The sequence below is a fragment of the Physeter macrocephalus genome, chromosome 13 (assembly GCF_002837175.3).
Source record: "Physeter macrocephalus isolate SW-GA chromosome 13, ASM283717v5, whole genome shotgun sequence".
NCBI lineage: Eukaryota > Metazoa > Chordata > Mammalia > Artiodactyla > Physeteridae > Physeter > Physeter macrocephalus.
The window spans coordinates 19850618-19865682 of NC_041226.1; the positions used below are offsets into that span (position 1 = coordinate 19850618).

A 15065-nucleotide genomic window follows, 5' to 3' on the forward strand; every position below is an offset into this window, starting at 1 on the left:
CTCAGCGGCCATGGCCCACGGGCCCAGCCGCTCCGCGGCATGAGGGATCCTCCCAGACCGGGGCGCGAACCCGGTTCCCCTGCATCGGCAGGCGGACGCGCAACCACTGCGCCACCAGGGAAGCCCGGGAGAGATTTTTAAAAAGAGAAACTAATCTAAAATTACAATGTCAGGACTTCCCTGGTGGTCTAATGGTTAAGAATCCGTTTTGCAATGCAGGGGATGCCAGTTCGATCCCTGGTCAGGGAACTAAGATCGCACATGCCAGGGGGCAACTAAGCCCACACCACAACTGTAGAGCCTGTGCGCTCTGCAGCCCGCGCACCACAACGAAAGATCCCGCATGCCGCAACCAAGACCCAACGCAGCCAAAAAATAAATAAATAAAATAAATATTTTTAAAAATTAAAATAAATAAAATTACAATGTCTACAAAACCAATTTCCCATTAATGTCCTTTTTTGTTAACAAATCCTACGATATACAAGCAGCAAAACAGGAATAAAAAAATTAAAATTTTAAAGCCATTGCACAACAGTTTAACTACTGTGAGAAATATGAAATCTGAACCAAATTATTGGCATTATATAAAATTAGCACATGCCTAGGTTAAAAAAAAAATAGGCCAGAACTATAAAAAAAATCAGGCTGTAAATGCTTTTAGTGCTGGATTGTAACTTAATCACTTTTTACATCATTAGGGACAAGCAGAGTATCTGGTACATAGCAGAATATTAATATAGGAATACCTTAAAAGTCTTCTATTGTTTTTCCTACTTATTAGTATTTTAAAAGATGACCATCATTTAAATATAGTGTTTATTCAATCTACACTGAAGTGTACTAATGATAATACTTGATGAAATTTCATCAGGTTTTCCAATTCATATAGGTGAGATTAAACAACAGCATTATATACAAATGATATTTACTGTTAATAACAGCCTTTACTAGGGATAGATAAATTGGTCAAGATAGATTTCTTCTGCCACTGGCTGAATCATGAGGTCATATTGTTCCTAATAAGAATATCAACCATCTTCCTAAAAATTTTAAGTATGATAGGAATGCTCTACTTTATAATTCATCATAAAATTATGTGTCATGATTAGAGGGGGAAAAAAAGCAAACCTGTCTGGACTCATTTTTGTATAAATCTTGGATTTTAATGTCATTCAATGAGATAAGTATACATTTGTATTCAAATGAGTCATTCCATGTAAAATGCAGAACTTTTGCAGAGAAAATTCCAAGTATATTCTTCTAAAAACATAAAGTAATTCAAATGTGGAAAGTTACATCTCCCATCCAAGTTTAGAAATTTGAAAGTTATACAAAATGACTATTAGAAAAAATAATTCCAGTTCTTGAGATCAGAGATATTTGTCTCTACAGCGAACATGTAAAAAGTGCTTTGAATCTATGCCTAGCACCAAATGCATGTACAATAAACACTCAATAGTCATTTGATCTTGCTCCCTTATTCTACCACTCTCCTCACCCTTGGATCCAGGGGGTCGTTTTCTTGTGAAAACAGACACAGATGTTTAAGTAGGTTGTGATTAATTTGGTTTACATGGTTGGTCTCTCTGAGTTACACCAGGGGCCTCCTGAAGGTTGAGGTGTTTAGTGAATTTTAAATCCCTAGTATATGGTCTGTCCATGCAGTAGTAGGTGCCTCTGAATATGTGATCAGTGTACTTCTCAGAAAGAAAAGCTCCTGTATGAAAGAGCCATGAAAGCTCATTTAATCCAATACATCATTTTACAGATAAATATAATGAGGCCCAGAGAAGTTAAATAAAATTATTTGTGAGGTATCACCGAATAAGGCCTGAATATCATCTGACTCCATGTGCACCTTAGGGAAGGAAAATCATGGAGCTATTAGGTCAATGACCTACCTAAATAATAGGTTAGGCAAATTAACTCTGGTAATAAGTGAAGTGATACCATGTTACAACTGGATAACACTCATATCCAACCAGAAACAACATAGCCTAGCCTGAGTTTCTACAGATTTTTCCTATCGTAATAGGTTTACTGAAATTGAGCCACACTCATAGTAAGCACTATGTGTTAACCATTACAACAGTAGTGTTAGTATTATTAACATGTTGACAAAATTAATAGAATTTTTCTCTATTATTCATCAAATTACAAAGGATAGTAACAAAAAGTATTAAAACCATATGCACATGAAGGAAAAACAATAAAGAAAAATAACTCAGGCACACTAGCATATAAGCATTTCAAAATCAATGAAAAAGGCAAGATATTGTTACAAAAATGAACCTAACTTAGAGGAATAAAGCCACAAAGCAAAAACCATGAAGTTGGTAGTGAGTGAGTTGTCTCTAAAATTAGTCATGAAGAAGACAATTTTGGAACATTAAAAAGGGAGACAAGAAGATGCCATTTTTCAGGTCATCCTGTCTGACCTTAAACTGGTGTTAATAAAAATGCACATAGTTTCCATTATTATCTATTATTAAGCCCATTTTTAATGTTAAAGAAAATATTCTAATAAATCTTAAAGCTATGAAGACAGCTGAGTTGAAAGTTGTATTATTGATTTCCAGTTAAATGGTTATCTTTACCTCCTCCTGAAAGCGCAACAGATAGTAAAGGGATAAATAAATAAACCTTAAGCCAGAAAATGGAAATGACAGAAAACAAAGTATGTCAATAACAATTTTGAAAGCTGAAAGCATAAGAAAAAAAATCTCAAGGTTCTAGAGGAAAAACAAAACAAAACTGGTCATATTCAAAGAACCAGGAATCAGAATGGCATCAGACTAGAAGATAATGGAGCAATGCCATCAAAATGCTGAAAGAAAATTACTGCTAACTTAGAATTTTATGCCCAGATAAATTATCAATTAAATGTGAAGACAGAGTAAAGACTCTCAGACAAGTAAAGTTTAAAAAAATAATTGAGCTCAGATGCTTTTTCTTGGATTTATAAAACATAAGATCCAACTTAGGATGGAGGCAAAGGCAGAGCAGCAATTCCAGGATAATAATTACTCTCAGGACATCTGTGTAGCAACATACCTAGATTACAACTAGTCTGGGTGGAAAGACTGAAGAATGACAAATGAAATATCGCCAAGAAAAATATGGAACTCGGTAAGTTATCTGATAAGTTTGTAGATATAAAAGGCAATTATACTGCTGTCAGAGAGTATCAGGATGAATTAGCAATACATAGAAAATTAAGCAATCCTCCCCCTTGACCCAAGAAGTCAATTATCAAATTCAGGGGAAATAAAAATGGTTTTTTGTGTTTTTTTTTTGTGGTACGCGGGCCTCTCACTGTTGTGGCCTTTCCCGTTGCGGAGCACAGGCTCCGGACGCGCAGGCTCAGCAGCCATGGCTCACGGGCCCAGCCCCTCCGCGGCATGTGGGATCCTCCCGGACCGGGGCACGAACCCGCGTCCCCTGCATCGGCAGGCGGATTCTCAACCACTGCGCCACCAGGAAAGCAAAACCATAAAAATGGTTTTGTATAAGAAAGGAAGTAGAATAAGTTATACTACTTACTCCAATGTAATGCAGTATAACTACATTAACTAATAGTTATACTGCATTACTACTTTGTATTAAGTTTCGTGTCAATTATAATAAAACCATGGACTATCAATTTAACCAGACATTACTATAACTATAATAGGAGAACAGATTATGTATATACCATGTAAATATATAGAAAAGGCTAAATATTCACTTTCCATATTAGGAAGCCAGTAGGTAATATCTAAAATTGCAAAAAACACAAATGAAAACAAAAACCATGAAACAGCAAGTACTTAGAGTAGAAGTTCTCCAAATGTGCTCCAGGGACACCCTTTCAGGGGATCCACAATGTCAAAACTATTTTCATAATAAAAATAAGACACTTTTTTCCTCCATTCTCATTCTCTGGGCAGTGTACAGTGGAGTTTTCCAGAAGTTAAATGTGTGATATAGCACAACAGGCTGACGGCAGAAGCTGTCTTCTATTAAGCTATTCAGTAAAGAACATTGCAAAAATGTAAAACAGTGTTGCTCTTGCTCTTCTTAAAATGTATTGGTTATCTGTAAATTTTTATTATTTACAAATGTGATTCATGTTAACATTTTATAGCTTTATTATTATTTTAAATCAGTAAATATTGTTTTAATTTTGAATACAGTAAATATCAGTAGATACAACCTACAAAAATCAAAAGCTCTTTGGGGTCCTCAACAATTTTTAAGAGTACAAAGGGGTCTGGAGACCAAAAAGTTTGAGAACCAATAATTTAAGAAGTGGGTTCCAAAAAACAATTGGGTTCCTCAGAAATAGGGCAGGACCAGTATTTGCATTTTAAAACTAATACTTTGATTAAACCCGAAATTAGATTTATAAAATTCTATCAACATCTATTACATAACAAGAAATATACTTTTATTCAAAAATGGACATAGCTACTGAATGCTAAGGATTTAAGTTGCAGGAACAGCTCCTCACCAGAATACCTTGGGGAAACAGGGTGTTATTTATCAACAATCTTATGTAACTGACATGTGAGGTAGGGATAAGCAGTAATGGTAACACAAGAAGTAATATTCCAAAACAAGCATGATGGTGGGGGGGGGGGGAGTGGGACTTTTAGAAGATGGGGATGGGGAAAAGCACTAACATTTAATTGAGTTTCTATGAACTAGGGACAGTTAATTCCATCACAAGAACACTATAAGGTTGGTACCACTATACTATTTTACAAATGAGGAAACTGAGGCTTGGGAGGTTTCCAGACTTGCCCAAGTTATCAGATCCAGGTAACAATATTAACTTTTGCCAGTAAGATCTAACACTATGTGAAAATAGTCTTAAGTTTGAGGTATTAGTTTATAAAAAATACAAAATGAATGAATGCTATGCTTCATTAATTTTCTACTTCTATCTTGAAGTCTACTTCTAGAAATCTTTAAGATGTAGTAGTGCCAAATAAAAGTTTGAATTGTTAAAAAAAGGAAAAGATGTAGTAGTAATAATAGCAGCTAATATCTATTCAGTCTTACTCTGTTCCAGGCATTGTGATCAATTTTTTACAGATTATCGTATTTCCCAGTTAACTGATGGAGAAACAGAGAGTTGGAATAATTTATCCAAACTATCACAGTAAGTCGTAGAGATAGGATCTAAATCCTAAAGCACAAACTGCATAGTCTGACTTCTCAATAAGCACAGTGTGGTTTCCTGAACTATACCCCTTTTTGGAGTGAGGGAACTAGGGCAAATGAGAGAAATTGATTATTTTCCCCCAACCATTTAAAAATATAAAAAAATCATTCTTAGATCATGGGTTATACAAAAACAGGCAGCAGGCCACAGTTTGGACACCTGGGCCATAATCTGACAGTCCTGCTCTCCACTGTAAAGGAGACTGTAAAATGGTGGCCTATGTCAGTCTTCAATGTTTCTGCCTGAAATTCTGGTATGAATTAGTTGTTAATACTGAAAAGTCAAGTTTTAAATAAAAACCCTGATTGTAGCTTGCCTTTAAAAACTGGAGGATCAAGCAACACTGGATCCTTTTTTTTTTTCCGATGAAAATGAAGAATATTCTAAGTTGTTTAATATCGGGGGAAAAAAAATGCCTAGCTTCACTATATCATTTGCTTGGGCCCAGGAGCATTGAGTTTGCCGTCTCTGCTTAACATGCCTAGCACTGCCCTAAATGGGATTGGGAAATTTTTTCCTAGCACTAATATGAAAGCAAGGTAAAATAGATTGAAGAGAAAGCTATAAAATAAAAAATTTTAAAAACTGACATGGTATATATATATAGCAGAAAAGAAATACTAGAGAGACTGGCTGACAAAATGAATTTTAAGAAATGCAGACCTAGGGAGTTCGCTGGTGGCCTAGTGGTTAGGATTCTGCGCTTTCACTGCAGTGGTGGCCCAGGTTCAGTCCCTGCTCTGGGAACTGAGATACTGCAAGCCACGCGGCTTGGCCAAAAATAAATAAATAAAATTTTAAATAAATAAATAAATAAATAAAAATTTAAAAAATAAATAAAAATTGCAGACCTCGATGGACCAACCCTTAAAGCAATTTTTCCCAGCATAAAGAGGATTCTTCTTCTGGACGTTGCAGTAAGTGATTTACTTAACAATGCAACTTACCTTTTTGGTTTTTATATTAAATAATTTTCAACATCATAATCATATTTAAAGCAGAGAAAACAATCTAAGATTTACACTTTATTCTTAACTCGTTATGCAAAACATTTAAGTCTTGAAAAGTAATTTTGGCATTAAAAGTTAAACATTCAAATACATAAAACTCCATTAAAACTTCTCATTTTTTAAAGTATGAAATTCAACTACGCCAAAAAAGGCTTATGCAACTATTTCAAAATCTTGAAGTATTAAATACCTAACGTCATACTTAGTGTCAAGTTCCCAAATAAACCCCTACATATTTAACTTGAAAATGTTTAGGATTTATAAACTGTGCAAATTTAATTTCAACATTAATTTCTCTTCTGACAAATATATTTTAGCTTTAAGTCATATAATTACTGCTAGAAACTTATCAACATTAAAATATAAATATTAGATGAAAAATTAGAACATCCTTCTATCATAAAAATAGCAATTTTTTCATTTCTGAAACTCAAGATTGAAAGTCTTCTGCATAAGAATAAAAAGTCTATGTTATTCTTACTTGCTTTTCCCCCAAATGGCAGAATTATAGAAATACCTCATTAAGTTCTTTCTTTTCCGCTAAACAATTAAAGAGCTAAAAAAAAACTTCAATTGTTTAAAAACAATTTTGTTCAATTGTTGGTAACACAGAGGATTATACTGTAGATTTCTTTAAAGCTATTAAGTACACATATCATAAATACTGATTAAAAGGGATAATCACAATTAAATGATTTTTAATGATGTTCTTAGTGTCATATCTATAATAAAATTTCTAATTTTCAACTTTCAGTTGCCTACCCTATAAAACTTTCATTGTTAAGCTCTGTGCAAGAAAATAAGAGAGCCAAGGAAATAACTCTACACATAAGCTTCTTGAAAACATAGTTACAGTGCTGCTACTTTCTACAGCATTTTGACAAAAACCACCACATTCAGAAATTCAGCATTGTCAAATCCTTTATTTTAACAGGCAGTAGTTATGGCCTGAAAAGTCCTTTGATGGCAAAGTCCTTAACTCCTTTAGTCTAAGCTCTAATAAAAAGTGACAAGTTTACCGAAAAGTTTAAGAGGATGCATTCACTGATGTCATTTTGAAAAGACACAAATTTTTCTGGCTCTTCCTCTACTGACACTATGACATACAAAGGAGTCGAAGAAGTTTTAGTTATACCATGAATTCAGAAGTATTTTCCTTTTGGAAAAAAGAAAATGACTTTTAAGTAGACACTCCAGATATTTAAGTTATGGTATGAGAGAACAAATAAATAAAATGTCCCACCTTACATCAAGCTTTAGCAATACATAATGAAAACTTCTAAAGTTAAATTCTAAATCAATTTAAATAGGCCTGTACCATGTGTTTCAAGAGGTATTTCTGATTAAAATAATACTTCTATTCACTTAAACCTCTTATATGGCAGAGCTGATATTACATAACGTCTTACAGGTTTATGATTTTGCCAAGGATAATATACTTGCTTCTATCTAGTCCGGAGAAAATAAGTTTAAGATGACACTGGGAAGACCCCAAGCAGGTAACCTCCAACTGCACGACATGCAATTTTGTCCACCCTCTGCAGCTGCAGCAGCCCGTGAGGCGTGTGTACCCAGGAGGTCCTGCCAAGTCACTTGGTAGGCACAGGCGCAATTAATTTGTCTCCCGGCACTAATCCCTCACTTCAGATATCAATATCCCCATGAAGAACTAAAATGCAGTGACTGTAAAGTGTTTGCCGGCCAATGTTTACAGACACTAAGTTACACAACTAGGTAATCATATGCACTTTTGTTAAAGGGAACCAAGCTCCCCATCCCTTCTGTAAACATCAAAACATTTCAGTAAATGTCATCCTATTTTATGTTCCTTCTCCCCTCTACCTCCCCCAAACCAGAAAATAACAATGAACACCAACACCACCAAAAGGCAAAATTACCGGTCCTGTTTATGCAAACAGAAATGCCAGAAAGTGTAAAGAATTAGGATCCAAGTAGCCATTTTGTGACGGGTAACTCAGAACTTACTGGGTTAGTAGTCCTTCACTTATGCTTCCATCCTGCCCCATCTTTTCCACTCCACGAGCATTTTACTTTTCCTTTTAAGGAGGTCTGCAACTACAACTCCGATGCACAGCAGAGAAGAGGCAACACTATTTATCAGCAAAACAACTTAAACGGATACCTATGAAGCAAACTTGAGCTTCTTCGACGCCTGAGATCGGGAAAGGCATTTCATAATTAGGCATGACAACAGAAGGAAGTGAGGTAACCCAAAATGAAAATTTAGCTTATTACATAATACCTCTATCTACCTCCTTTCTCTGTGACCCATGGCTACTTAATATGAGGAAGGAATGTTAACATGCTGAACCTGGGGAGGAACAAAGGGAACAGTCTGGTTAGAGTGAGGAGGTAGTTGTTATTCTTTTTCACAGTTAAAACAATTTGATTCCTGCCAAATATAATTATGTAATTCTAGCATTTTCATAGAATTTTAAAACTGGAAGAGTCCTTTACAGACCATCTGCTCCTACCCTGTCATCTTACACATAAAGAAATCTAAAAACTTAAGCCCAAGATCAAGTAGTTGTGTAATGACAAAACTGGGACTTCCAACTCAGGACGTTAAGTATTTTCTTTGATATTTACATATATATAACAATTTTCCAAAGTTCAAAGTAGAAACACAAACATTCATGAATGAATTGCTGCCTCTAACATAAAACATGCATATAATTTCAAATTCACCTCTATTACACAAAACATAGGGGAAAATGTAGGGCAAGAATAATAAATAGCAAGCTAGTTGAGGTAATATAATCAATAGACATGGCTGTTGGGATTAATAGCTACTGAAAAGACAAGATTGAAAAATGGGACAATGGAGCTGTTTCCAGAGGGTCCTCACCCCGCAGTGAGAAAAGAGCTAAAGAAATAGCAAAAGACAGGAGCAGTGTAAAAGTACTGAAATGCGTGTTACATAAACCAGCTGACTGGAGTGGTAAGAATTCTTATGGCATAAGGTCTGAAGAATCTGCATTTTTTTAGCCAGAATCCCAGATGATATCAGGTGATCCTTAAGAGTACATTTTGAGAAACAGTGGTTTTCGGGATATCGTGGTCTAGGAGAGTTAAAGATACTCAAAATTCTTGTTCAGGAGTTCTGGCCCATAACTAGCTAAACTGGATCCTCTCCACCAACCAGGCAAGGAAATGCCCCAGGCAAACACAGGAAGGCTGATTCTGTGCAGAATCCAGGGAGTCAAACTCAGTAGTTTCCCAGCACAGTCACCCCAAGGAGCCAGAGAACATTAAGGAATCACTGCCCCAGCTCTAAGAGATCTTCCACAAATGTCTGTTATTAAGTAAGGTTTTCATTTACTGTTAAGTGACTGATTATAAGGATTCTACTTTTAATGTAGAGCAGTATTTTGTCACTCACTTAAGAAGTCTCTGAGCTTATAGCTAGAAAAAGAATTAGTCATTTTGTATCTGCCAATTCATCCATGACTGCTATGTGGTTACAAAGGAAGACTCAGGCACAGCTTTGTTCCAGTATTTTTCTTTGGCTATGGGGATCTGAGAAAATAGAAACAGAAAACATAGCACAGAGCTATGAATGGTTACTTTTTTTTACTGCTGCTATGACCATAATATTTGAATACGGTGAAATTGTGAGAAATTCTGAGAATCTGAAAACAGGGTCCCCATTTCAGAAATGACAGTAAATGCCAAAAGTCAGATTTAAAGCTGCCCAGCAAATTATTTCTGATTTTTGCCCAGTTTCAAATCTCCTTCACTACAGGAACAGGGAAAAGCCATCTGAAGTGACATCATCCAACCCTTTCTCCCTCTCTCTTTTTTAATAGGAGTTATATTTGTTCATAGGATTTTTTAAAAGACAAATAATAGGATTAAAATCTATCTAATCTCTGTATACGTATTTCAGTCTGTTATGACTGAGTACTTGACTATCAACTTATTTTAGGTACAATGAATGTTAGATAAACATAGAGCTAAGATAATAATTTGCTGCTGGAATGATCCTCTGTGGATTCCAAACATTTTCTCTTAAGACCAAGACAGTTTACAGTGGATTCAGGAAAACAATACCAATACCAAAACTCTAATTCCTTTAGGGAGTCAGTCCACTTCCTATTTCAAGGCAAGACAGTTATTTAAAAGTCAACCCCTGACGTTTGTGTTTTTAACTAGAACATTTCCAAAAAATCAGTACAGGCACATCCAGATTAACGTTGTATTTTCAAACATTTTTTACAGTGTGTTTTCCAGTAGTAGTAATTTCCATTAGATCATATAAAAAACAACATTACTCATACTTGCAAAAATTATTAGTTTTTTTAAAGTTAGAACTAAGTTTACTTATAACAGGTCTTGAAAAATGCTAACGAAAAAATTAAAAATTACGCAACATAAATAACTTCTACAATTAATTTCTACAGGATTAAAATTTTGCAGCCTAAAGAAGATCTGGTAGAAAGAGGCTGTGAGTCTTTCCTTTTTATTCAACTTCTGAGACAATTACAATCATACCTTAAATGAGAATTATTGTAAACCACTAAAACTTAGCACAATCATGGTCCCTCTCCTGATTCTTTGCTTAGGGCTAAAAGGGGGATTTTGTAAAATAAAGGACAATTTTACAAGGGACGTAAGACAAGTTTGTTACGTTTAGTTTCACTTAGTGTATGGGACTTTCGTAAAGATACTGATATCATTTAAAAGTCAATAGTTTTACACAGACATCCACATAGTAATTAGCGATCTTTACCGGGAATAGTCGTTTTAATTATAAAATCAACAGCCAGAACCTACTCTGAGCAGACCGTCACCTTGCTTTCTCCTCTGGCCCGCTCCCTCACCCCCCTCTCCCTCCCCAGACCCCACGGTGAAGTTCACATGCCAATACCGAAGGGCCGTGGAAAAAGAGGAGGTAAAGAAGAAAATGCTTTTAAAATTAACAGGCTTTTACAGTAGCCGGACTTAGTGCAAGGGCTGTTCAGCCTAGAAACGAAAGGAGGAAGCGACAGAGGTGTAGGCTTGTAATGATGTCAGCCATTTTAGGCACATTATACTGGGAGGAAGTGCCAAACTCCGCTGTTGTTTTTGTTGTTTTGCTTGCCGCCGCCGGTCTCCAGATCGACCGAACCCAGTCCTGGCCCCGCGCACATTCCCGGACTGCACCAACGACCGTGCACTCGGCACCGCTCTCCAATCCTCCTCCCCGCAGGCCTCCCAAACTCCCTATCCCGCGGCAGGCGCCGCTTTCTGCACACGCACTTTCTTACAAAGAAGCTGCGCCGGACAAACAAGATGAGCGGCCCGAGAAAAAAGAGAGCTCGGCCCTCTCGGGGACTCTGTCCCGCGCCCCGCGCCGCTTCGGGCGCAGAGCCGCACCGGCCCCGCGCAGCTCTCCCGCGGGCCCAGCGCCCACGCCTCCGACCCCCTGGCCCTCGGACCTTGCAGTCCACGGCGACCGCGTTGTGGGGGATGATGAGCGCCTCCTCGCTGCTCTTGGGCTCGCCCTTCTTGGCCTCCTTCTGGGCCAGAGCCGAGTTGAACGTCACCTTCACCATGGCGCGGCCTGGGGCGCCCTCGGAGGGCGGCGGTGGGCTCGGGGCGCGGGCTGCGGGGTCCTGGCTGCGGCTGCAGCCTCCTCGGCCGGGCTCCGAGCACGGCTAAGCGGCGACAGCTGGGGATACTGCGGCACCAGCCCTGCAGCCTCGCAGCTCCTGGACGAAAACGGAGACTGTTCGCTTTCCCCCGGGGGCGGGGCCCGAGGAGTGCGGACGGGGGTGGTGGGCAGGGGGCGGGGCCGGAGGAGGGCGGGGTGGGGTCCTGCGGGCGGACCCAACGTGCAGATCCGAGCGGAGTCAGACCCTGCCCTCTCCCCGGGTCGGAGGAGAGATCTAGCCGGGAAGGGACGGGCTCTCCTGCGTGCGGGCCTGGATTTTGCAGTTCTGAATTAGCTTCCAACCAGTTTACCTCCGCGCACAATGTTGCAGCTGTGTAGCAAAATTGGGTGAACTTTACGGGTCTGTCGCGGACAATGGGTTAACCAACGACAGCGCCAGGCGGACCCTTCCCTGCCAGCTGCCCGCACCGAGAACCTAAAGGCCGTGGAATTTGGGGGCCTCCACACTTCCATTTTCTAACTTTATTATGGAACCGACTCAGTGGAGCACAGAAATGTTTAATGCTCTCTATCCTTGTGATCTGACTTCTTGTGATCGGACCTCACCCAAGGGCGTTACCTGGCTCAGACTGGCCTTGTCTTTCTTCCCCCCGGCCCCCACCATCGCAAGGTCAAGGGCTGCCCTGCCTAGTCCCAGAGCAGTCGGGAGGAAGTTTCTAGGCAGATTTGTATTTCATACATCTCACATTTCTAAAACAGAATGTTCCCCTCCCGTGTAGACTTGGACAAAACCCACAAGCACACGGGGCTGATTTGCGTTTCATATTCGACGATGAATCTTTAGTAGCTTTGTCCAAAATTTTAAAAAAATTTATGGGTAAAGCAAAATTATGTTTTGAAGAGATTTTGCTTTCACCTAATTCAAGAGAGGCTAATGGCCTGCAATGTTACTGGGTTAATGACTGTCAACAGATGGCCCTTTGGACAAATGGTTGATCTTGAACACTTCTTCCACTTGGCTCTGTCCTGATTCAACCAGAGATGTGGGTGTACTCTAGAATGTTTCAGCTGCGGCAGCTCTATTCTGAGGCAAGCATGAAGAAAGTAGGTTGAGTCTGAGTATCTGGGGAATTTGGCCATGCTCAAGGAGGGGGTTAGGTCTCTTAGACCCTCCATAGAATCAGACCACAATTCCCTGCAAAACATCCCAAGATCTCAGAATCTTTCAGATTATATATTTCCAAGAGTCATACTGGACTGAGGTAGAAACCCAGCCTAAACCAGGAGTTGGCTTAGGCATTCTGAAATTCGAGTGAAAATGAATTAAATGTTCAATTGAAAATAGTAAGAGTTAGGTTCCAGTCCTGGTGAGTCCTGATCCTAGCTAGCCATGTGACTTGCAGCAGCTTATTTAAACTCCCTGGGCCTCCCTGGTCCAGGGATCAACTCTGTGGGGTTGACTCTGTGAACTAGCATAGTGTCAGAGATTTCTTGAGACACTACAACTGAAGACTAAGAAATTCTGGAAGCAAGATCTAGACGATTATAAATGATTATACTATATCCTTCCTGCTCTTCTTTTTGTAATGATGGAATGGTGGGAAAATACCCAAGGCATTTTGCATGAGAATTAGTAAAGAAAACAAAATTATGAACAGCACTATTAAACAAATAAGGAAACTGAGGCAAAGAAAGAACAAAGGAGTTTGACAAAACCAGAAATTAACCACCCCCCCCTCCCATTTCTAGTCTAAAAGACTCAGGAATAAAAGTCTACTCCTTGTTTTGTGTACCAGCAGTGAGCAACAGTTTAAAATCAGTTGGCAAAGAGTCTGGGAATAATCTCCTTGTTTTGTTTCTCCACTTTATCTGGTGTGTCTACAAAACTGTGTAGTACACAACAGAAGAGATAATGAAGAAGCTGGATCAAGACCAAGCAAAGCAAATCCAGTCTCATGATTTGTAAAGGGTCACCCAGTGACCCTGGAAACTGAATGGGGGAGGAGGAGAGTCAATGACCCAACCAAAAAAAGTTAAAAACATAGTCATAAGTTACCACTAACTACTAAATGTAAAGGGAGTCTTAGAAGACCTCTGTGTGCCTTTTTCACATTGATTTTGAGAGAGTAAGAAGATGGGAGGACAAACTAGAGTCAGAGAAATAAATTCAAGAATCTTAGATCATTTAGATTTCTGTGATGTGCTTGGAAAGGGATTTCTTTTTCCTGGGTTCTTTTTTTTTTTTAATATTTATTTATTTACTTATTTGGCTGAGTAGGCTCTTCGTTGCCGCGTGCGGGATCTTTGTTGCGGCATGTGGGATCTAGTTCCCTGACCAGGGATGGAACCCGGGCCCTCTGCATTGGGAGCACGGAGTCTTCACCACTGGACCACCAGGGAAGTCCCTCTCCTGGGTTCTTTTACATCTCCATACTTTCTGTGCATTCTCCTTCAGATTTAGCAGGTTAATTGGGAAAACATTTTTGCAAATATGGGACGCTTAGTGATACAACATCCCTGAATACACCCTTTAAAATGTGCTCTTGATACCTTCTCTCCTAACCCAGTGTGTGGCTATAGGTGGGCACCTTGTGGCTTTGTCTCAGCTTTTATAAAAAAAGTGTTTCTTCTAGGCAAAAGGTGAATGCTTCTACTGAACTTGCCTCTCTTCAGACTTAAGCAAGCACTGTTTTTCTCTCTCCTTCCTAACTTCAGATAGCCTTTATTGTTTCTAAATTTCTCACCTTCCAAGTTTATATTTCTTAGCACCTTCTTACCTCAATATTATATATTTTTTCCAATTATTTTATTTTATACCGTCATTATTTTCCCTGATGAACTGACTAAAATAGTTTTTTGGGGGGTTGTAACATGCTAACCCTTTGGGAATTGTCCTGTTCATAAATGCAGTTCTCTTTTGATTGTGACATTGGGGTTTTTACTTTGTTTTGATTGTGAAAAGAGTGGATATGTTCCACTCTGGGTGTTTTAGTTTTCTAGTTGCCATCTATTGGTTCCCCTCCCACAAAGCCCGGCTTTCTAATGCATCCATGCTTAGGATATGAGTCTTCACTTTTTATTTATTTATTTATTATTATTATTTTTTTGCGGTACGCGGGCCTCTCACTGCTGTGGCCTCTCCCGTTGCGGAGCACAGGCTCCAGACGCGCAGGCCCAGCGGCCATGGCTCATGGGCCCAGCCGCTCCGCGGCATGTGGGATCTTCC

At 38.9% G+C, this 15065-nt stretch overlaps 1 protein-coding gene across 1 annotated transcript in view; it reads right to left on the reverse strand.

The window, feature by feature from the left end:
* The window catches only part of ITM2B (integral membrane protein 2B), a 24305-nt gene extending 12348 nt beyond the window's left edge, over positions 1 to 11957 (reverse strand). The window contains exon 1 of the mRNA XM_024125871.3: positions 11664 to 11957. Coding sequence (XP_023981639.1) covers positions 11664 to 11780 — 117 coding nt within the window. The 5' untranslated portion in view covers positions 11781 to 11957. The remainder of the gene's footprint in view (positions 1 to 11663) is intronic.
* Positions 11958 to 15065: the final 3108 nt, after the last annotated feature.